This window comes from Aythya fuligula, chromosome 1 (assembly GCF_009819795.1).
Source record: "Aythya fuligula isolate bAytFul2 chromosome 1, bAytFul2.pri, whole genome shotgun sequence".
In the NCBI taxonomy this organism is placed as follows: Eukaryota; Metazoa; Chordata; class Aves; order Anseriformes; family Anatidae; genus Aythya; species Aythya fuligula.
In genome coordinates this window covers 131,119,902-131,144,311 of record NC_045559.1, presented here as the reverse complement: position 1 = coordinate 131,144,311, position 24,410 = coordinate 131,119,902, and the positions used below count along the sequence as shown (strand labels likewise).

The window sequence follows — 24,410 nt, the reverse complement described above, 5'->3', positions numbered from 1 at the left end:
GTGTTAACAAATGTTTGTAGAGTTATATCATCAGAGCCAAAGTCATTCTTGGCAGCACAGGCACAAAGCACATTGATTTTGTATCTTTTTTTCTTAGCTTCTTGAAATAGTCCTGTCAGATATTTATTAATAAAGGGTGATTGTATACATTAATTTTATATTGGTCAGATGTTGAGCTCAGAATTGGAAAATTGGGTGCAAATGTCTGATGTTTTATAATTTCATTAAGATAATTACATATGTAAAATGACCTGTGCAGGTGATATCTCTTGTCAGCGTAGCTGTGTCTTAGTATCACTTCCACCTCTGTCTGTCTTCATCTCAAAAAAAATAAACAAAAAACCAAGAATGCCTTTAGAAAGCCTTTCCTTTTGGAAGGAACGCTTCATCTTTCCTTCGAAAAAAATGGAAAATGAAACTTAAATGTAGGGTCAATTTTGTTTTCATAGCGTTGATTCTACTCTTTGTATCTCTATTCACAAATGGAGAATGTTCTGTTAAAGCAGAGGTGATTGGGAATGTGAGAAACACTGACAAAGCATTTATAGGCAGAACTCCAGTTTACCTAGGACTGGCCCTGTGCTCTGGGTTGGTTGAAGTCTTGACTGAAAACATCTGGTGTTTCATATGCTGAAAAAAAAAAAAAAAAAAGTTTGTGAAAAATATGAAAAATACGTGTCTTCACATCAGAAGACATGAAGCCAGCTTTGGAATAAGCCCCCCGGCCTTGGGAGATGTCTTGGATTGAGGACCAAAATCCCAGTATATTTTGATTGGATTTTTTTTTTTCTGATGGGGGGGAAAAAAAAAAAAAAGCAGCCTTTCTTATCCCTCTTGGTAGATTGGTAGTATATGGATCAGTGTTGCGTAATGATTCATAAAGAGGCTTTACAAAGCCACTCAAGAATGGTGGTATCAGGCAAATTTCAGGCAAATGTTCTTTTTGGTGATGCCTCTCCCACAAGCAAACAGTAACTTCTGCCATTTTAGGGAGAATTTCACACAAATCTTCAGTTTAATTGCAATCTGTACTGCTCTTAACTTCTTATGTAAAGGGCCAAATGTTTTTCTTACTGAATACACTCAAACTAAGGGCATTCACAAAAACATTGTATTTCCGCTGTTGTTTTTTTTTTTTGCGTGTGTGTGTGTCTAACCCATATAAGAGAGTAGAAATTGAGGTTAAATACTTGAAGGAATATTCGAATGTGGTTCAAACCGAGCATATTAAAATCTAGATGTTAGGCATTGCTTTAACAGATATACCTGACAGTTTGGAAGTAATTCCATTCAGCAAATAAGAGCTATAAGCAATGATGAATCCTCTAATCTATTTAAAGAGCTTCTCACGTTCTGTTTAAATCTTCTTTCATACCCTCTTGTTTTTTCCATGGAGATTTTTGTATCTTTATTTTCAGATAAAGTAGGGTAACAAGACAGAAATTGTTATATAGTATCTTGCCTTTCTACCTGCTAATACAAATGCCATAGGATGAGGCAGCAGATGAAAGATGGTCTGAATCAATAGCTTACAAAATAAGGAGTGATAAATTTAGAGGGCTAGTGATTAAATACAATTTAAGTTGAAACTCCTACAGTTCAAAGAGTTTGCCAAAAATAAGGTTATTGGATTAATTATGGTAACATTAGCTGAACTCTCAAAAATTGTATTAAGCATAGCCATAAAGTTAGCTTACAAGACCATACAAATGTTCAGTTTTCCTTCTTAGTTATCTGTTCTTTAATCTCATCCTGTAAAAATTCCTGTCTCTCTCCTAAAATGTACGCAAATAGTGGGAGGAAGAGAGAAATGACAAAAGGAAATATATGTGGGAGGAAAACTGTGTAAAAACCAAACTATACCTATAATATTTCAAGTGTTTTGCAGCTGCAAGGCACAGAAGCATTTGAGATTATTTGAAACGTTATCACAGCAAAGATACTGATTGGTACTTTACACTTCATGATGAAAATACTTGCTGGTCATTCCTATAGAAATTCAGCTCTTCTGAAATTGAAGTTAAAAGTGAAAGTCAATAATTATATTTCCCTTCTTAATTCTCTGTCAGACTAGAAAACTTGCACAGGAGAGTACTAATAGAGTTGACCCGTCTAAACCATTATTATTGCTTTTTAACAAATTTTGGCATACCAAGGGGAGTTCCAGTGAAGGACAAAAACAAATGTTGTGCCAGAATTTTTAAAGGTAAACAAGATGATCCAGATAGCTAAAGGCTAAACAAAATTGCTGAAAGTTGAAACTAGATATCTATAACAAAAAAAATAAGATATGACAACATACCTAATACCAACCAGCAAGTTTTTGTGGGTAATAGATCTTGTCAAACAAACTAAAGACTGCTGTTTCCAAGATCACAAATTACAACGACAAAGATAACTGTGCTGACAGTATTATACTTAGACTGCTTTACGACATTTACTTAGCCTTGTTGACACACTGTCATTAAAAGCAAAACAAAACTGTGTAAAATCTGTGTAATCCATTGTTATCAAGTGGATTAAAAACTGGCTAACAGAAACATCTTATAAGGCGATGGGAGATGAGGAATATTCATCTCAAAGATTGCTTCTAGTGGGAACTCAGAGGAGTCTGTTCTTGCCATGATGCTTCTCAATAGCTTTATCAGTGACCTGGAAGGAAATATGAAATGATTCTTGAATACATTTGCAGATGGAATGAAATGGTGAATAGTGGCACTGTGTGAGTTATAGTGACTGATCCTGGGGTTTAACAGAGAAAATTACAACCAGGGAGACTGTGTGCTTTGAGTCCTCTGCTGCTGGAGAAGCAGGGCTGGAGAAGGGCTGGTCTAGTGGCAGTGGATTTAAATCTCTTCAGTACAAGACAGGACTTGGACAAGTTCAGGCTCTAACTGCTTAGCTGTATTAAAATAAATGCATAGATAAATAAATACATGTATTGTCATATAGGTGCCTATCTCAGGGCGTATATGTGCCCAGAAAAAGAAGCAGTGCATCAGACATAATTTTCTTGTAGGCTCTCTGGGTTGATGGAATAAAAATTCTACCACTGAGACGGCAAAGTGTTTTTACTTCCGCAGTAGGGCCGTGCATGTCCCCTTTTTGAGCTAAAAAGAAGCTGAGTATTTGGTTTCAGTTTCAGATTGTTAATTCTTATCCAAAAGCCAAGTCCTGCAATGTTCAGTTCGGTCCTTTTTGAATGTGTGCTTTTTGGCACACAATTTGAAATGGCCAAGTTCTTCAGAGTGCTGAGTGCTTCTGAGCTTTGTTCATGTCAGGAGTCAGACTTCTAAAAGTCAGGTTGTGGTTATTTGTAGGAGTTTTGATTCAGAGACCACTTCTAAGGGAAAATGTTGGCCTCAGTTATTAAAAGCAGGCTTGGATGATGTCTGCACTGTGAGTGTTCTACCGGTGTGGAAGTGCGAGCACACAAAGTACTGCTGTGGTGGACATAGTTATACCAACAGGCAGGTGTATTGACAGAAGTGAAACAAGCTGTACCAATGAAGGCGTAGTTCTGCCATCCAAATTATGTTGGTTCAGGTTTGCACCTCTTCAAACTCCTGAGAAGCATATTCTTGCCAGCAGCCATCTTCACTGCTGACATAGTCCTTCTGCTGGTTTTCTTCAGCATGAAGGATTGTGATTCTACAAAAACAGACCGAACTCAGAAGACAGAGAATTCCCATTCTGCTTTGTCTGCCCGAAACAGAAGCAGTTACTTGTCTTTTGGTATAAAGGGCAGAGCAGTACAACGGGAGTAACCAATGCACAGTAACAACCTTAAAGACAACTGAAGAGCAGGAGAATGGCAAAAACAAGTCACATCAAATCTTTCGTGTACCTTTAATCTACAATGTGCTGCCATCTGTTGTGAGTGACAAATCCTAACATAGATTCAAATGCTACAATAAATTACCTTCCCTATCCAGCCTAATATGCCAACTCGGTTATTAAAGCTTTTTCAAATTTAGTACTTTTGACATATTGATTGACTGATTTAATTGTGTTCCTTTTGTAGCACTTACATGTATTTTGCAGTACAAAACCTTTATCTGAAAAACAGCTCCCCATCTGTCTGTGGCTTCCACTGCTCTCTCGTAGGACATCTATTGTAGTGTATGTCTGGCAACGCCTTGTTAGAGTTAAGGTTGCATAAGTTTCCATTTTCTCTCAAACTTTCACTGTTTGGTTTGAATTTTTCCATGTATGACATAGACTTGATAAACTATTCCACAGCGTACAATCAGTACCATGTCCAAGACAATAAAAACACTAGCTGGATGCTTGTGCTAAACACATCAGTGAAATTTGTAGCTGCTGACTTGGGACAATTTACCATTATACTTCAGAATTGTCATTTGTTTTCTTCCCAACCATATGAAATAAGGCAGCTAATAACATAGTTGTTTTCCTTCCGTAGATTCTGGATGACAGCACTGTACTGGTTTCATGTTTGACAGATTTTCCTTGTTTTCCTAGAAAATAAGATAGGCCCAAAGGGCACATACAATGTGAAGTGTTTCTGTGAATCACAGCACAAAATCCTTTTAGAGATAAGCACATGTAAACAAGGGCCTTTCCTGTTAGCCACATCCAGTGCATCTTACTCTCATTCTGCCTTTGGAAATCACAAGTGGCATGGATATTCTGAAGCTTTGGGGATTTCAGCATTGTGATATTGTCCACACAGATAGTAATAGTTGGAACTGCACTACATTACATTTTTTCCAGTGCCAGTTTTACAGTTCTTTGAAAAGGAACCAACAAAATCTGAAAGAAAACCGTGTATCATAGAATGGTTTGGGTTGGAAGGGACCTTAAAGACCACCCAGTTCCAACCCCCTGGCATGGGCAGGGACACCTCCCACCAGACCAGGTTGGTCAAAGACCCATCCAGCCTGGCCTCAAATACCTCCAGGGATGGGGCACCCACAGCTTCTCTGGGGAACCTGTTCCAGGGCCTCACCGCCCTCATAGGAAAAAATTTCCTCGTAACATCTAATCTAAATCTACCCTAGTACAGATTTTCTACCTTGTCCTATCACTGTCTGCTTATATAAAAAGTCACTTTCCATCCTCAATAAGCCCCTGTCATGGTTCCGCTCAAGTGGGCAGCCGAGCTCCACCACAGCCGCTCTCTCACTCCCCCTCCTCAAAGAGGAATGGGGAGAAAATATGTGAAAAGGGCTCAAAGGTTGAGATAAGGACAAGAAGATCACGCAGTAATTATTGTAACGGGCAAAACAGACTCGGTATAAGGAGATAGTAAGATTTATTGCTCATTACTAACCAGCTAGAGAAGTGAGAAACAAAGGAAAGAAACCAAAAGCACGTTCCCCCCCATCCACCCTCTTCCACCTCCTCCCCCCGAGCAGCGCAGGGGAACGGGGGAATGGGGGTTATGGTCAGTCTACAGCACTTCTTCTCTGCCGCTTCTTCTCGGTCACTCTCGTCCCCTGTGCTGTGGGGTCCCACCCACGGGATGCAGTCCTTGATGAACTGATCCAGCGTGGGCTTCCCACAGGCAGCAGCTCTTCCAGAACTGCTCCAGATATGGATCCGTACCACGGGGTCCATCCCTCAGGATAAAACTGCTCCAACCTGGCTCCCCCACGGGCAGCAGCTCCTGCCAGGTCACCTGCTCCTGCGTGGTCTCCTCTCCACGGGCTACAGGTCCGGCCCGGAATCTGCTCCGGCAGGGGTCTTCCACAGGCGGCAGCCTCCGTCGGTGCAGGGCCACCTGCTCCACCGTGGTCTCCTCCACGGGCTGCAGCATGGAACCCTGCTCCACCGTGGTACTCCATGGGCTGCAGGGGGACATCCTGCTTCACCATGGTCCTCACCACAGGCCGCAGGGGACTTCTGCTCCGGTGCCTGGAGCACCTCTCCCCCTCCTTCTGCACTGGCCTTGGTGCCTGCAAGGCTGTTCCTCACTCCTCTCACTCTCCCAGCTGCCGTGTGGCGCAGCGTTTTTTTCCCTGTCTTAAATATGCTCTCACAGAGGCGCAAAACAACACTGCTTATTGGCTCAGCTCTGGAAAACAGTGGGGCCTTTACCAAACATGGGGCAGCTTCTAGATCCTTCTCACAGAAACTACCCCTATGGCCCCCTGCTACCAAAACCTTGCCACGTAAACCCACTATGCCCTGTTTAACTACCAAAAGGCCACAATGAGGTTTCCCCAGGGCCTTCTCTTCTCCTGGCTGAACAGCCCCAGCTCTCTCAGCCTTTCTTCACAGGCGAGGTGCTCCAGCCCTCTGATCATCTTTGTGCCCCTCCTCTGTACCTGCTCTAACAGGTCCATGTCCTTCTTGTGCTGGGGGCCCAGACCTGGATGCAGTACTCCAAATGGGGCCTCATGAGTAAACTAAATTAAAGCCAGCTTGATGTAACCCCATTTACAAGAATCCTCTGGGCCAGAGCCATCAGCCAGTTGTTTACCCATCTTATTATGCTTTTATCTAACTGCATTTTGGTCATTTTGTCCAGAAGGATGCTGTAAGAGACAGTATTGAAAGCTTTACTGAAATCCAGAAAATTACATCAGCTGGCTTCCTTCGGTCAACTAGCTGGGTGATCTTGTTGTAGAAGGAAACTAAGTTTGCTAGACATGACCTTCTCTAGTGAACCCATGCTGACTCTGACCAATGACTGTTGTCCTTTAGGTGTTTTTCAGTAAGTCCCAGGATAATCTTTTCCATATTTTTACCAGACTGAAGTGAGACTGATAGGCCTGTAATTGCCAGGATCTTTCTTGCCCTTCTTGAAAACTGGGACCACATTTGCCAACTTCCAGTCAACTGGGACCCCTCCAGATTCCCAAGACCACTGAAAAACAATTGAGAGAGGTCCCGCGGTGACATCAGCCAGCTGTCTGAGTACTCTGGGATGCATCCCATCAGGCCCCTTATCAGGCCCCTTATGGGGCCTGAAGATTAATATTAATATGTTCTTTTAAATGTGTGCCTTACGCAACGATCTTTACTCACGTAAGCCTATGTATTTTTTTCTCTGAAGTCAATGTTTTTTCCTGTGTGTGAAGTATGTTTACATTATTTTAAACAACTGTGTATAGCACAGAGTTCCTGAGTCACAGATGTGAAAAGCGCATGAAAATAATTCAGCTTAAGCATAGCATAAAATATTGGCATATATAGGTCAGCTAAATTTGCTTCAAAGCTGCTTCCTTTGCATAAGAAGGCTGCTGCTAGGTAGAAGGGGAAATGTTCAGTGCATGGGGTTTGCTTAAATTATTAAAATATACATCTTGAAGAATAATTCATTAGAAGAATGAGCTACTTGGTCAATAAAGGTTCATGGCCAGTATGATTGTTTAAAAAAAGCACAGTGTGCACTGTTAATAGGGTCTGCAGATAATGATTTTTCTTTTTTTATTTTTTTCATTTCTAGTTTGGATTATTAGGATCGAAGGAGAGTTCAGGCTGCATGGCATCACAGGATGTCACAGAATGAGAGAACAGTTAATGTTGGAAGGGACCTTTGGAGATCATCTAGTCCAAGTTCCCTGCTCACGTCAGGGTCAGCTAGAGCAGGATTTCAGGGCTGTCTCCAGCTGGGTTTTGAGTATTTCCAAAGATGAAGGGTCCCAGTATTTGACCACCTTCATGTTTATTATGTTTAAATGGAATTTCATGTGTGCTTCCATTTGTGTGCTTTTCTTCTTTTCCTGTCACTGGGCAACACAGAAAGCTCCATCCTCTTTGCACCCTCTCAGGTATTTATGCACACACATAAGATCCCCCTGACCTTCCCTGCTCTAGGATGAACAGGTCCAGCTGCCTCAGCCTTCCCTGATACGTGACGTGCTCCAGTTCACTGGTCACCATTGTGCCCTGTTGCTGTCTTCTCTCCAGCGTGTCCCTGTCTCTTGTGCTGAGGAGCCCAGAACTGGGGCCGGCACTCAGGTGTGTCTGAGCAGCACTGAGGAGAGGGCAGGGATCACATCTCCATCAGCCTGCTAGCTACACTCCTCGTAGCACAGCTCAGGATGCTGTTGGCTTTCTTTGTTGCAAGGGCACATTGCTGGTTCAGGTTGAGTTAGGCCAGCCTCCTGCTCAAGGGTGGGAAGATTCAAAGGTCTTTGAGAGCACCTGTAGATAGAGGTGCCATTAAACATGGTCGTCACTGGAAGGCTCTTGAAGATGTGTACATAGCTGTACGCTAATGGTAAGGATGGAGAGTTTTTGTTTGCTGAGAGAAAAACACATCATTGAAATAACATCCTGCCACCCAAAAATAAATACATGTTGGTCTAGTAACCATCCATGGCTGTATTATTTTTGTCTACATATGTATGGTCACTGACTCTTGGGTCACGTGTGCTGCCTGTGATGTACAAAATGCTGCCCGTGAGACAAAACTCAGCTGCATTGATGATATAAAGATGCTTGTGTATTTGCTTAGCTTCTATTGCACAGGTACCCTTGTGCTAATGTAACTGGGCACTGGACAGGTATAACTGATTAAATTAAGGAATACACTTTTTTAGGAAATACATGAAAACTGTGTGTTTGAACCTGGCCTTGAAGTGTTTGTGCCTCAATTTTCTTGTTTGAAAATGAGGTTAATGCTAAGTACGGTACCTCACAGCAGGTAGTAAGAGGTTATAGTCCTAAAATGTACTGAAATGCTCTGAAGATCGACTATTAAATGTGTGCTAATACAGTATTTGACAGTATTTTTCTATTACTTTAAGATACTACTTCTGAATTTATAGGCAAATTTATGTAGGTGAATATATATAAATAAAGTATGAACGAGATGCTAACTGTGTGTTACTATTCAGGAACTGATGTTAAGACTGAGGGCAGGGATTCTTTCACCTTTTCAGCTGTATGATGGCTAGGCTTTGGAGCAGTACAAAATCCATTTTTAATTCTCATGGTTTAGCACAGATCTGATTTGTGGGCATTCAGCCCTATTTATATGATGTGTTATCCTCTTTAGGGTCAGCCTACTCAATTAGAATAAAATTACTTAAGCTTATGATCCAAATCTCTGATCAACTGGAAGTTGGTTATAGAACCAACATTTGTGACCTTTCATGAATTACTGAGGTAAGTAAGAGCCACAGTGTTATTCTAGGAGTGGAATATGTATTATAGTGACTTTCTGGATAGCAGTTCTTGAGATATTTGAGAAAAGCAGTTTTGGTTTAAATAAAAGTGTTTCCTAAAAGTCACCCCAGAATTAACATTCCTATCTACTGAGGAACTGTCTGTTACTAGATGTTGCTTGAAATCTAACATAATATACATAACCTCCCCAGCATAATATGTAAAAAGGAATGTACTGTCAAAAGGGTATAGAGATTTTCATTAAACTGCTACTCTTTTTTAAAAAAAATCTCCTCTACTTTCTGTATTTCTTCTAAATTAAGGAGGAAATGACTGTATGATTCCAGAAACAGTGAGACTGATTCTGAATATGAAATGATATTTCATAGTTGGAGGATGGATGGCTGCTGAAGAGACATATCCATTTCTTGAATAAGAACTCTATTATTATGCATAGTTTCTCACTCTGCTAGTAATCATTGATTCTCTTTGCAAATACTAAGTAGAGTTTAAGAAAATGATGATCGGCATTAGAAGACAGCCAGCTTTACTGGGTTGCAGTTCCAAAAACATGTTTTTTTAAACTTATCAAAACTATAGATCTTGAGAACGGTGAAGCTATTAGGTTAAAGGTAAATATTTTTGCCAGCTTCCTTTAAAGAAAAGCAAATTGGTTGCTAAGCTGACAGCACCTCTGTATCGTGTGAAACAATGTGCAAATACAAACCCCATTGTGTGCTTTTCTCCACAGAACAACGAATACAAACTAGCAGTATTTGATGGTCAGCTTCCCAAAATCCAAATTCCACAATGGAGAGGAAAAAATATTTTTACAGTTACGGACCTTACTGTTTTTGTCATAATTTGTTCTGGTTATATTTTCAAAAGAACGTAGTAAGCTGTACGAGGGCTATTTTTGTGTGTGTTTATATGCACAGACTTAAAAGTTATGTGACCAGATAACTACTTTACAAACACACATATAATCAATAATTTTGAATGCTTCGTGGTACAGATCAAATGGTCCTTTTGAAAACTTCTTTCTCTGTGTCTTTTACCCCTGTTGCATGACAGCAATATAAATGCCATGTAAGAAAAGTGATACTTGGTGCAGGATTTTGTAAGTTCCTGTAAGGGAAAAAAACACACTGAGTATCTTGTTCCTTTGCCATCTGCAAAACTCTGCTTACTTGGTATTTCCTTCTAGGTCACTCAACAGTTTTATACACTTGGCTGTTTTAATTTTTCTTTGGCCTGAAAGTTGCCATACAGTGCTGGATCTCAGACATGGAGCAAACATGGTGATTTTAAGTTATGTGAACATAAACCTGTGTAAATTTATTCCATAGCACGGGCTTTCGTTCTGATCAGCTGATGTCCTAGTTTTTAAAGCTTGCACAAAAACTATAGGGTTATTAAGAAAACAGGATATTGGGGTGGAGGCAGATACTTTGCTGTGGGGGGAAGTCAAGATGGCTTTGCTTAGTGAAGCCAGCAGTGTTACACATCTTGTCAATGTACTGCTTTTCCTGATGGTTGTCCAGGCCCAGAGAAAGAAGCTGTATCTGCAGCGCCGCAGTTTTGCTAATAAGCTGTGTGATGGGGACTTTCTGCCAGCACAGCTATGGCAGTTATAAATCACACTTCCTCACATCTCCAACCAGCACAGCTCTATTAGGATGTGTGTAGAGGCAGAGAGCAGAAACAATCCTGGCGCTGAAGTTCATGACTGCCCACTGAGTGTCAGCCATGGTATCCTACTTGCCACTGCTCACAGGTGTATATTACAACTGATAAAAAGAGTACAGCTTACAGGAAAAAAAAAAAAAAAAAAAAAAGACAAAAAAAAGACTGAAGTATACAAGACTCTAAAAGCTTCTCATGCATGAATGTGATCTTTCCAATGATCCTCATCTCTTTGGATGGTTGGTTCCATGAACAGGACTGAAAGATAACAGCATCCCTTTAATTTAGAAGGAAAAGATTATTTTTTTCTTGCAGTGGCCTACTTCAAATCTTGTCCATAGTTGTATTAAAATGCTAGGTCTATGTTGACATTTATTTGAAGTTGTCAGTCTACTTACACAGAGTGACTGAAAAAGGGGGATTGTTTCAGACCTTGTTTATAAAAGATTTTTTTGAAGTTCCTCTTTTCCATTGCTCGTGTTCTGTTTTCTGTCTGTATCGTATTTCTCTTTTTGTCAATGTTCAGCATTCAGAAAGACTTAAACAGTGAGTGCCAAGTATTGCTCATCAAAAGATCGTTTCCAAGTAGTATTAATCTTTTCCAACATATTTTCCTTCTTGAAATAGAAAAAAAAATCTGCCAACAACATTCTTTGGCACGTAATAAAATAATTTTGGGTAGCAACATTTACTCTGAATTCTTGGCAAAAGGTGAGCAGGTCAGATATCCAAGAAAAAAGGGTGTAACGTTTAATATTAGTGAATAATCGCTTCTACAAACCTTAGGGTAACCAGGCACATTATAATGTTGGCAAATGACATAAGCTACAGCTAGGGATCCTTTCTTTGTATTTCCCAGGGGCTGGGAAAGAGCTTGTAATACAGGACACATTTCCCAGGGTTCTGGAAATAATTTTAATCATTCAGCAATCCTAATCTTAAAACAAATGTACAGGCCCTATTGTTCAGCTGATTTTTCTAAAAATATATTTCAACTGCAGTTCTTATTTTAAATTGCTAATGTGTGTCCTTGTTAAGACCTTTATGTAATTGCGAAGGTAAGTCTTCAAAACGAAGCAGACGCTGCCAAAGCCAGAGAGGCACTCTAGGATGTATTACTGAGAAAGAAAAAGCTCAGCTAGGAGAAGAATCTCAGTCTGCTGTGAATAATAAACAAGATGTGGCATAGGATTTTTGCCCACCCATTTTTTAACTGTTTGTAGAGTGTTACCAATGGCTGTATACACCAAACTGTTACTAGCTGCAGCTGAAGGTATTTCAGAGAAACCAGTGTCCTTTCTGTGAAAGCTCTGCGTACGTACACTGGGATTCTGTGGAGATATTTTTATGTCTGTGGTGGTTTCACCCTGCTGGGCAGCTGAGCTCAACCACAACCACTCTATCACTCCCCCACCTCTAAAGCACAGGGGGAGGAAATATGATGAAAAAGGTCTCAGGGGTTGAGATAAGGACAGGGAGATCACTCACCAATTACCATCATGGGCAAAACAGACTCAGCATGGGGAGATTAATATAATTTATTGCCTATCACTAGCATACTGGAGCAGCGAGAAACTAAACGCAAACCCAAAACACCTTCCCCCCATCTGCCCTCTTCTACGTCCTCCCCCCAAGCTATTCAGGGGAACAGGGAATGGGGTCTATGGTCAGTCTCTAAATCTTTGTCTCCGCTGCTCCCTCACGGTCACTCCCAGCCCCTGCTCCACGTGGATGCTGTCCTTCCCCATCTGAGCCTGCGGGGGCTGCCCACAGGCAGCAGCTCTTAAAACACTGCTCCCACATGGCTTTGTACCACAGGGTCGGTCCCCCAGGAGCAAACTGCTCTAAAATGGTACGCCACAAGCAGCAGCTCCAGCCTGGGGCCTGCTCCTGCGGGGGCTCTCCATGGGCCGCAGCCTCCTCCAGGCCACATCCACCTGCTCCACCGGGGGCTCCTCCACCCATGGGGGGGCTGCAACATGGAGATCTGCTCCATGTGGGACCCGTGGGCTGCAGGGGGACAGCCTGCTCCACCAGGGGTCTCTCCACAGGTCACAGGAGAACTGCTGCTGCCTGCCTGGAGCACCTCCTGCCCTCCTGTTGCACTGACCTTGGGGGCTGCAAGTCTGCTTCACACTCCTCACTCTCCCAGCTGCTGTCACGCAGCAGGTTTTTCTTCCTCTTCTTAAAATCTACTCTACCAGAGATTCAACCAGTGTCACTCCCTAGCTTGGCTCTGGTCAGCGGCAGGTCCCTTTTGGAGCCAACTGGAGCTGGCTCTGGTCTGACATGGGGCAGCTGCTGGGCTTTGCTGACAGAGGCCACTCCTGCAGACCCACCTGGTACCAAAACATTGCCACATAAACCCAAAACAAAATCTACATAGTTACATTGAGACAGAAATGTCAGGAGTAGCAAGGATAGGGATCTGTGCTACGTCTGTAAATTGCACTCAGTGCATCCCATGGAAGGGGAAATCCTGGACTGCAAAATGGAAGGTGCAGTCAAGTACTGTGAAGAACATCATTGGGTTCTTTCTCTGGGGCAATGGGCAAGAAATAATGTAAGTTACTTCAAGATGTAGACTAGCATGTGTTAGGCCATGGATCAAGAAAATATGAATGTTTTATGTTAAATTGTTTACTTCTGGTTTTGAAGCCAGAAATTGCATTCTTACGTGAACCATCAGATAAGAGCATAGTGATACATGCTCTTTGCTTCTCTACACTAGCAAAACTAGATTTTCAGAAGTCTTAATTTAGCATTAATTATGTCATTTGTGCATAATTAGTATTTAGAGGAAATATTTTTCTTATTAGTCCTGTTTCACTGTTCTTCAGTAGAATTTCTTTAAACTGCAGTAGTGGTGCTGTAATTTATTGCAGGTCACCATGTTGCACCATTCTTCCCTTCTTGCCTTGTTTCTTAGATAACATTCCCGAGACCCAGATGTCAAACTTCGGAAGATCTTTTTCCACTGGTTTCATCTGGTTTCTATGGCAAGCTTTGGAGTTACTTGGGTTTGGTGTCATGGTACAGCCGTCCCCATGCAATCCCATCTTTTCCTCCTGTGTGCAATATACTTTTGACTCACTGTGCTGTGGAATGTTTCTGCTTGAAGTGTCTAAATCTCCCACAAGTTTTGCATTTACACCAATTTATGGTGATAAAGATGGCTTTCTTTCACCTCCTCATAGCCATCTTTCTTTTCCTGCAGCCTGTATAGCTGTAGTCATCTCTTAGATGCATTCTGTTCCTGTATGTATTTTACGTGAGTAGACATCTCAGCAATAGTGCCAGATGCAAGAGTACGTTAGGAAAACAGTCATTCATACAGTCAAAAGACTTGAGATTGCCAGTGGATCACGTTGTAGCAGTTACACATTGGTTCCACCAAGCTAGAAGTTTTAATCATGTGCACAGCTTTGCCTACTTTCATATCCTGTACCTGCCAAATACTTTATAAGAGAACAGTAAGAGAACATCTTCAGAGATGAGAATTGGAAGAGTTAGTATTGGGAATTTCCATAAAGAAAGATAGCACAGTATTAGAGAAATCAGCAAAATAGGAAATGTTGATTATTTAACAGTGCACCTGGAGATAGTTAAATTGATATAGAAAATGGTGACAGATAGTTTATGTCTTTTTTTTTTTTTCCTATCTATCTCTTAAGGTAATAACATCAGTAATTTAGTGATCTCAGGAAACTGAACCTAAGATTCTTGCATTTGAAAATGTCAGTCTGGTCTGCTTGAGTGAAAGAAACCAGAAAATTTATTAAAGGAAATGGCACAGACCTCCATATGAAATCTCACTGGTTTTCTGGACAGAAGGCCACACCGGTCATGAGTTGTACAAAGATTTGTAAGAACGGGTTATTACTTGTACTCAGTGTTTGGATAGAGGCTATTCCTCATACAGATGTCTGAGATGTGTGTCAAAGACAATTTGACATTCATAATTCTTTATTCTCTGTTTCATTCTACAGTAACAAATGTTTCAGTGAAGAATCACATAGTATGAATAATTAATCTGAGTAATTTGGAAATACCTTTGAGAGAAAATATTTTTTAAAATAAAAAAATGAACAGTATATTAAGTGAATTTTACAAGGAAAAAAAAAAACAGTTAGTTCACAAACAGAAGAATTGCACAGTATTCAGTAGACAGCTTAACTATTGCCAATTATGGCTTCTCAAGTAACCAGCTAAGACTGAAATACTTGGGAAAGTGTTGCTTCTGCAGACCCTTTTTTGCCACTCTGCTTGCCTGCACAGATGCAGCAGTAAGTGCTGTAGCTATTGCACTTTAAGGTCGCAGTTTAAACAAGGCTGCTTTTTACGATGCTAAAGGAATCCGAAAATGAAGGGAGCACTTAGGGAATGTCAGTCAGTTTAATCTATCATAGCCAGATCAAGTAGCATGGGGAATACTCAGCAGCACCCCATTTGTGTGCTTAAAAGGAGGAATCCTTAACCCTCAGACCAGGTGAGGCACATCTCTGGAGAAGGCAAGACTTTCTCTGGGCTGCATGGTAACCCAGCTCTCTCTCCTGTGCCTGCATTTGGTAGGCATCGCTGCTGTGAGCCAGGCATATTGTAAATGATCAAAATTATGTAGCCTGTAGATCAAATCGGCACACAAAGAGCAGTGTTACGTTTGTTAAACAAAAGTTCGTTAAACAAAGTGTTACGTTCATTAAACAAAAACTCATCCTTCTATGATCAGTGGCAAATGCTGTGTTAAGAGGAGGCCATTTTTAACTGAAAAAGGAGCAGCCAAGGGGAAGAAAAAAAAAAAAAACCACACAACAGCTCTATCATCTCTATTTTCGCAGTTACAGCAAAATCTATCAGTGAAATTTTGTAAAACAGCCCTACATATGCATTTTTTGGCACTGCCTGGGGCAAGAATTCCCAAATGACTGTGTATGTACCACTGATAGTATATACAGACACCTCGATGTGGGAATAGATACAGCGCAGAACCAGGATCTGTTATCACTGTCAGTACAGAAGTGCAGGAATCTCTAAATGAGGAATTTCAAGTCAAAAACATTTGCATAACAATTTTTTATTTAGTGGGGTTCATTAAAGTTATTTTTTTTCTGCATTCATTATGTCCTCTGTGCTTTTATGCTCTGTAAAATCTTTCAAGACCAACTGTCCAGCAGCTGATACATCACCTTCCTTTAAGGTGATCATACGAAGTTCTGCAGGTAACCCACTGTTCATCTGGATGTTTGTTCATGTATGATAATATTTTAAACATTGTATTTTGGACAGTTTGTGTTTTCCCATCTTTTCTCTAGATTGAGGCAGGAAAGACCGTGAAGCCATCCTCTCAAGTCTGCTCAATGATGACATTTAGGGTAGCAGTCCCGTCACTGCAGAAGTGACTCACTGGTCTCACTGGTGCAAAAGCAGTTCAGGATGTGGCCGTGGTCTCTCCCCTTCAGCTCTTTGTGTTCACATCTTCAATTTTAAAAGCTCAGAGTCTCATAGCATATGTCCTCAAAAGATTTACAACATTAAGACTTCAGTTACTGGTGCTATTTGGGTATAAATCAATGTTTTATAGAGTGATTGTTATAATCACTGGACTGAGAGAATTTATGAGAAGTGATGCATATGGTGGACACAGATCTGCAACTTCCTTCTTTCATTCATTTCCCTGCGACTGCAGCATCTTGAGTTTTGGTCTGCTGGAGTTGCATATTGTCCCTGTCACATCTGTCCCTAAGATTCCCGTTTGCTGAGCACGTTCTCCTGCTGTTCTCGCTCTCTGACTGCCTTGACAGCCTGCACAGTCACCAAGGGGGTGGTGTGCTGGTTTCTTGGCTTTGTGCTTCCTAATGTGGTTTCATGAACTTCAGAAGGAGGGCCAAGTTAACATTTGTAACACAAGCATTTAAATAGCTAGCATTTAAAAGAAACTTGCCTTCGTTTAATAGAAATCACCTTTTTATATGACTGAACTATAAAGAGCTGCAACATCACTATATAATTCAGTGCACTCGCACACAGAGCCCCGAAGAGAACTGATGACATCTGGTAACTATAAAAGTGAAGCTCAAGTGATTTTTCAGTGTTATCAGGAACCTGACGTGGGTACAGCTTCATTCAGGATTTTCTTAACTGTGTGTGACTTTTAAAATCCATGTACTTTCATGTTGCATTATATAAATTCTATGTTTTATCAGGATACAAGAAATTGGGAGATAATTAGCTATCAGTTGTTTGTTTGAGTTATTTCTTGGTGTTTGCTTTTCTTTTAAATACCATGTTAGGACCATGCTATGTCAGGATTTTTCCAAGAGGAGTGAGGAACACAGTGTCCAGCGGCACCCACTTAAGCAGTTCCACTCTGTTGATTTTCAGTACTTTGATCTTACCAGATAAGATTTTGGGAAAATTTGTCACAACTGCTGGAGATGTGAGATTGCTATTCCGTGAGAACATAGCCAAGAGTTTTGTGTTTTGTCATCTCTTGAATGCTTTGGTAACGGTTTCTTATCATGGAGAAAAACAGTCAAATGAAAGGATTCATTTCAATAACACCTCTAGGTTTTGTGCTGAGAAGTCCCTTTTCCCACACGCAGTCAGGTGAGAGGTGTTGCTCTTCAGGGATGTGGCAACTGGCCGAAGAGGTTAGCTGTATGCAACATTAACCCGTCTGCTGGCAAAGATGTGACTTGAAATGAGATGTGACAGGAGCCAGCTAAAAGTCTGCAAGATACCAAATGTACTAATGACAGGTACAAAGTCATAGCTAAAATTAAGGCTGCTATAGATCCACAGTGATGGCTTTCCACTTTTTTACCATATGTATGTTGTTGGCCATTTTTATGCTACCTGCCTTTTGATCAAATCAGAGACCATTCTACAAAATTCTGAGCTACCAGCTCACAGATAAGCTACTGTCTCTCTAAGCAGTGAAATTCAGTGCTTCTGGACAACAGCTTAATTATCTGAGTCTTCTGCATTTTTAAGTAGATTGGCTGATTAATCCATCATGCCTTTTAAAGTCCACTGCTTTTCAAGAAGGTGTTATTACTGTTGTTGTTTAATTTAAATACACATAAATATACATTAAGCAGGATCTGTTTCCCTAATTCTGATTAGTTGCATGCCGTATATGTATACATACATAGAGATCTCAGTGTTCAGCCATCAAACCCTAGGTCTCCCTGACTCAGGCTGTGTATGCTCAATGCTCGATTTCTTTCTTGTTGTGGTACCCAGAAATGTGCTTAGATGTTCTGCAGAACAAATAACAAGGCAAAAGCACTGCCCTGCAGATCTTACAGTCTATTTTGGATGCAGCAGGAGGTCTAGCAGCTCATAAACTAGACCACAAGACATTAAGAGCAAGACAGAGTAAGAGGGGTCCAGGGATTAGATGAATGATGCTGCAATTTTTCAGTTTTTTTTTCTTTTTTTTTTTTTTTTTTCCCTATGCTTTGTTTTCGTTCCTTGTAATCATTTGTAAGTCTGCTGACACTTTCTAAAAGGTGTCCCCAAACATCCCAAAAATCTGGGGAAGTACTAGGAAGGGGAGGCATGGTAGGGAAAGGAGAGGACAGAGGCTGTTACATGGAAGAGAAGAAAAACAGCGTCGAAATAAAATGTGTAGGGGAAGAGAATCGCGGAGAAATACGTACCTCAGTTTTCACACGTGGGAGGCATTCTTTTTCTTTGTTTTTGCTGCCTGTGAGCGTAATTGAGCTGGTTGCAAAAAGAGCCTTGAAAACAGTTTGAGAGAGGGAGAGAAAGCAGTGCTGTGGAGCAAGCCCCAAATCCCATCCGCCAGCCCACACACAATCGGACACTGCAGTGATACGGGGGAAATCCCTTAACGGACAAAACTATAAATGAAACCACTGTTGACAAGGGGAAGCGGCATAGCTATATTTAACGGAAGTATTTTCATTTGTGAGCTGCCTTCTTTTTCTTCTTTTTTTTTTTTTTTTTTTTTTTTCCTCTTGTCTGGTCGGTGGAGACTGCTAGGGCTCTTCCTGTTCGAGACAGCGCATGGGTGGTTTCCCCAAGGCTTTTAATGTTAGATTAATGCTCTGGAGACAGCGTGGTGATAAATGGGTTCCTACGGTTATATCTACATCCTGTGCTCCCTTCCCCCCGCATCGCCTGCGCACGGTCCGCCTGCGGCGCCTGCCTTCGGACGCTCGAGCCGGTCCTCGTGGCAATGACAGCACAGCTCCCAAAAACTGATCCACTTCGAGACCAGTTACGTCTAGGCCAACAACAAAAATGAAATGTCAAAAAGAAAGAATTACGGTTGAAGGGAGGGCCGCCAAATTGGGCCATCATCTGCTCTTTTGATCATTGCTGATCCCGATTAATTACTCTTGCTGTTACTGTTCACTTTCAGAAAACGGGTTTGCGGGAGAGGCCTTTCTGTTGTTGCGTGTTTTAATGGCAGCGCTCTGCATGTCGTGTTAGCGATAAATGTGGTGACCAGAGGATTTGAAACCTCTTCCCTTGCACAAGAGAGCGGCTTCCCTGCGTGAGCTGCGTCGGGGCCCTGATTTTGTACAGCCTGCGCGCTGACAGGGGTTTGAGTCTATAGCCTCAGGAAGCACCGATACGAAAGCGTAGAAAGGAAGATGAAGATCCGAGTCATTTTTATTATTAGCTGGCCTTGCCCTTGCGGTGACTCATATTTTTTCATGTTTGTGTTTTGGTTTTCAGTCAGCCGGCTCTCCTCTCCTCCGTGTGCATTGCCATTTCCATGTGACGCCGCCTGCCCACGAGACGAGGCATGTGGGGAGGGGGACAGGACAGGACAGGACAGGACAGGCGGCAGCAGGGGCACCAGGATGGCTCTCGTTAACCTCCAGGTCGCCTGCAGCCTGCCCGCCTTCCCCCATTTATGCTGCAGCGTCTTTCTGATCTTGAGGCAGGATTATTTTTAGATCGTGAAGGTGTATCTGGCTGGTGCGTTCAGATTTCATGTCATGGCTTCCTTTTCCTGCTCTCAGGTTTCTCCCACTCGGCCTTCACGTTCGGTATCGAGAGCCACATCAGTCAGTCCAACATCAACGGAACACTAGTGCCACCTGCTGCACTCATCTCCATCCTCCAGAAAGGGCTCCAGTATGTGGAGGCTGAGATCAGCATCAACGAAGTAAGTATAAGTACCCCCATCGCCACCACAGCCCCTCACATCCATGCCTGGGGACTACTGAGATGGCCGACCAGCATGCTGGAGCTCACCCAGCGATGCCCCTCGACAGCCAGATGCACCAGCCACCCATCCTCAGTTTCTGTCCATTTGGTGCCCTTTTATACCTCAACCCTGTTCTGCCCTACCACCTGCAGACTCTGAGACACGTTGCACAGTTTTCCGCTGTGGCACTGAGGCCCCCGTTGCGTTGCTTAAATGGGTTTTGTGGTGTTTCAACTACCTCAGTCAGCAAGCCAGGGGTGCGCAGATTCCTGCAGCAAACAGGAAAATGTGTCTGCATTTACAGCCTTGTGTTTTCAAGGTGACAGCAGAATTTGACAGGAAAAACGTGCAATATCGCTTAAAACTTCAGTCCCTGGCAGCTATTAGAAGACAGTGCTGCTTGCATGCCGTGAGGAGCCTGACTAAAAATCCACTGAAGTCACTGGACCTTTCTGATATCAGTGACTTTGGCTCAGATCATACAAAGACCAGGCAGCATCCCACAATGGACATGCCAAAACAATTGTGTGCAAATTCTAACCCTGCCTGGGTCATTGGTTGTGTGCATTGTGTGAGCAGCCAAAAAGTGTCCCTGTTCCCACTGAACTGCAAGGGGAAGCAAAAGGGGCATGTAGGAGAAGCCAGGATTTTTGCCCTGACAACCTTAAAGGCACAATACTTCAAGAGGGAGGGGAGCATGACAGATAAGCAAGTGCTGCCTTAGGAAATATTTACCACAGGTATTTGTATTTGTCAGATATCTGTAATAAATATTAATACATAAAAATACATGGAAAGCTATTGTCTTTTCCTCTATAGCTGAATGTAGAATGAACGACATGGGTGAGAACAAAGGAATATAAAACAGATAAAAGGCTGTGTTTATAATGTGTGGTTTGGAAACTCGTTTGTTTTTATCACTAACATTCTATATTGTTTTCTCTTTATGACTCGATACCATGTTTAAGAGTTGTGTATGTATTGTTTTTAATTGGGGCAATGACACTTGACATTCGTGCCAAGCTGCACTTTGATGCAGTTGTAATAACAAAGCAGTGTGAGGAATCTGTCTCAATTTGCTACTACTTAACATTTTGCCCTGTGCCTGATATTAGAGCTACACAGTTAGAGACTCACCAGGAAAAGCACCTATTGGTTCAGGTTGTACGAAAGGTATAAGGCCCTACTCCTGTGAATTCAGCTTCAGAACTGGCCTCAATTGAGAGAATGATCTAAAAATGCATGTGTTGTCACACTTGTATTTATTTTGCTTTCGTAGGGGTTTGATTCTGTTCAAATTCATGGTTGTAAGTACCGTACAGCAAAACAAAAGCCGTTCTTTCTACAGTCTGCATGCCAATTAAGGCTACAAATCTACTTCTATGTGTATATTCCTTAAGAGTGGCGAGTAATCAGTGAGTTTATAAATTATGTGTACAAAATTAAAGTATTGTTTGTGATTTGTGAAAGGACAGTTATGGAAATACTCCAGTGAGCAATTTTACAGTTAAAAATGTAAGATGCCAAAATTCATTGGCAAACATTTTTTTCCTCATAGTGTAGCAAGGACTTGAGCCAGGATTCAAATAAATGGCTATAGAGACATTTGCATAAAAAATGTTGAGGAGAAAGAGAACTTACATTTGTCTTCTCTAATGACTCTTTCCTCTTTTTTCCTCCCCATAAGGAAACAAATATGTGTTATTTTAACAATGTAATTGTAAGGGATAATTCAATGAGTAGTCCAACAGAAGCAGACTACTAAGCCAAACTGTTATTTTTCCTTATTAGTTATTGGTATCTCTTGAAAATGATTTTGTTTCCCAGCTGCCTCATCTGTCCATATCCAAACCTTATGTGCTGTTCCTAAAACCCAAATCTTTCACTGCTGAGTCTTGTTTATTTCAATTAGATGGAGTTTGCAGAAGGTCAGTAAAATGCCGCAGTATAGAGCCTTCTAAAACATTTTTCCCATAATTATGGTGACAGGAAAGTGAAAGCGAAGGAAATCTAAGTAGATACAGTAGTTGTTAACCCGAGCCTGCATTACGTCTTTAACCCTTAAAGGTTAACTCAATTGGTTGTTAAACCTGAAGCCTAATTTACAGAAATTAAAATGAGAGTTGTAACTATTGTTAATGGAACTGGGGAAAACCAGGAAAAATGATAGTAAATAAGTCCTGTACAGTCAGCTACAACTGGTGGTACTGGGCTGGTGAATGTGATATAAGAAACCAGTGAATTTGCACGTACACTTGTTTTGCCTGAGACTCGTTATTCGTCTACTGCTTCCAGTCGTATGTCCCTGCTAGTGCAGGAAGACAAACCATGAACCAAGGTCTGTCTCTGTCTGGCTTTGTAATGGCTTTAGCTATCGCTGGTTTTGTCAAAATACTAAAGAAAGAGACACTTTCTGTCACTGAGACAATTTATTTTCATAGCATAATATTTTTGCTTCTGTAAAGAGTTCAGATGCCTGACTCTTTCTGTAAAGTTCCAATAACTTATCCCTTCACAGAGCAGATCTCTGAGTACCACCATGGTGCATCTGAGAGAGGGCTGCTCTGTAGAGTTGTGGCGCAGTTGGTTAGGTCAAACTGCAGTGTCTTCTCCCAGCCTAGTTTTGCTCCTTTATAGCATTGCCTCTTTGCCAACCTCAGTGGTGGGGATCCTAAACCTGCAATTTGACTTTGGCTCGTTTTCCCCGCAGGATGGTACAGTATTTGACGGCAGGCCAATAGAATCACTGTCTCTGATAGACGCGGTGATGCCTGATGTTGTACAGACCCGGCAGCAAGCATTCAGAGAGAAACTAGCTCAGCAACAAGCCAGTGCAGCGGCAGCAGCGGCAGCAACGGCAGCAACAGCGGGAGCAACGACGACTGCTGTTTCCCAGCAGAACACACCAAAGAACGGAGAAGCCACTGTGAATGGAGAGGAGAATGGGGCACATGCAATAAGTAAGCCAACCCCTGCAGCTGCTTTCCTCTGCTGGGGTAGATTTGATTTTGAATAACCGTCTTGTACTCAGTTGGGGTCTGTAAGGTGCTGGAACTCGGGGGAATTACTTCAGGAGGATGGGGTATTTCTGGAAAAGCTTCTGAGTAAACCTCACATTTTCTGTCACAATGCTGTGTTTTGCTGGTGTGCTCTCAGAATCCAAAATCCTCAGATACCTTCAGAAGTGCAAGTTGAATCCAGTGTCATCAAATGGAGTAGAGCTAGAGAGAGGTGGCTTGAGAGGCTGGGACCTACAAGCCATATTTGTGTAAATAAAGCAAGGCCAAAGCATAGCCTTGAGCACTAACTACCCTGTGATGATCCATAGCCTTACTGTCATGGTCTTTGGCACAGATTGGCCTATCCTTTCTTATACAGCATGGCCAAAAACAGGGTAGAGGCTTGTATGAGCCAAGGACCACTCCCAGCAGACAGTTTGGAAGCAGTCAACTTGCTTTTAAGGCACAGAGGATAGATTTCATTGCCTTTTTATTTCACAGCACATGCTTAGTCATCCAGTCTACTGCAGGAATCTAAGTGAAGGTCCTACCTTCCCTGGGCTTCCTTAGTCTATGGGAACAGTCAGTCCTCACGAGCTCTGAATTCACCTTTGTTTTACTGGTGACAGACTGAGCTCATGTCCTAGACATCTAACGTTAGGCATATAAAACAAGGAGTGCACGTAGCTGTGGTTGTAGCTAAATCTCGATGGCTGTGCTAACATTGCGGAGCAGATGTGATTCATGGTTCTGGTTTCTGTGTGCAAGCCATATTAGGGCACTGGGTAACATCTGAAATGAAACCTCCATGCATGATTTCCTTCAGAAAAAATGCTAGAGGAACGTGCCTGGCAGGTTTTGTAGGAAACCCCAAGAGCTCTTTGGCTTAGACAAATAACAGGTCAAGACTGCTGTCACGTAACAGATTTTCTTTGTTCTGCAGTGTAGATGCCTTTATCAGTCTCTGTCTTCTCTTCGACCTGAATAGGTTCCTCTACGGGTCAGTGAGAAAAATGCTTTCAAACCAGGTTTTTCTTCAGAGAATTCCAGTTAGACAGGATGGTTTTCCTCAATAACACTGAAAGGATTTAAATTACATTTGCTTTTGAGAAAGCATTTTTTTAAGTTCTGAAAAATTCCAAAATGCTACCCGTTTTTAGACCGTGAAATGTTAACGTTTTACTTGAAGCTGATCCTTTGTCTTGAAATTGAACCTACTTCATATACAAAGGGATACAAACAGAAATGAAAGTACTTTTAAATGTATCAAGTGCTGAAATTTGTTTTTGTTGACCCTTTCCTTCATCCCACTGGTAAAAAATTTCGGGGAACATTTTCCTGTCTCAGGACAGAAAACAAATTCTGAAGGCAGAAAACCAATTATCAGATCATCACAAATGCAGAACCTCTCAGACTTACTTCCTCTGATCTGAAGAAGCACACATGGTATT

General features: G+C 41.7%; 1 protein-coding gene across 3 annotated transcripts in view; it reads left to right on the top strand.

Annotated features, from left to right (window-relative positions):
* The window catches only part of TBL1X (transducin beta like 1 X-linked), a 197,316-nt gene that overhangs the window by 141,478 nt on the left and 31,428 nt on the right, over positions 1 to 24,410 (top strand). For all 3 annotated transcript variants that reach the window (XM_032186719.1, XM_032186710.1, XM_032186728.1), the window contains 2 exons: positions 19,773 to 19,918; positions 22,671 to 22,920. In XM_032186719.1, the coding sequence (XP_032042610.1) occupies positions 19,773 to 19,918; positions 22,671 to 22,920 (396 nt within the window). The remainder of the gene's footprint in view (positions 1 to 19,772; positions 19,919 to 22,670; positions 22,921 to 24,410) is intronic.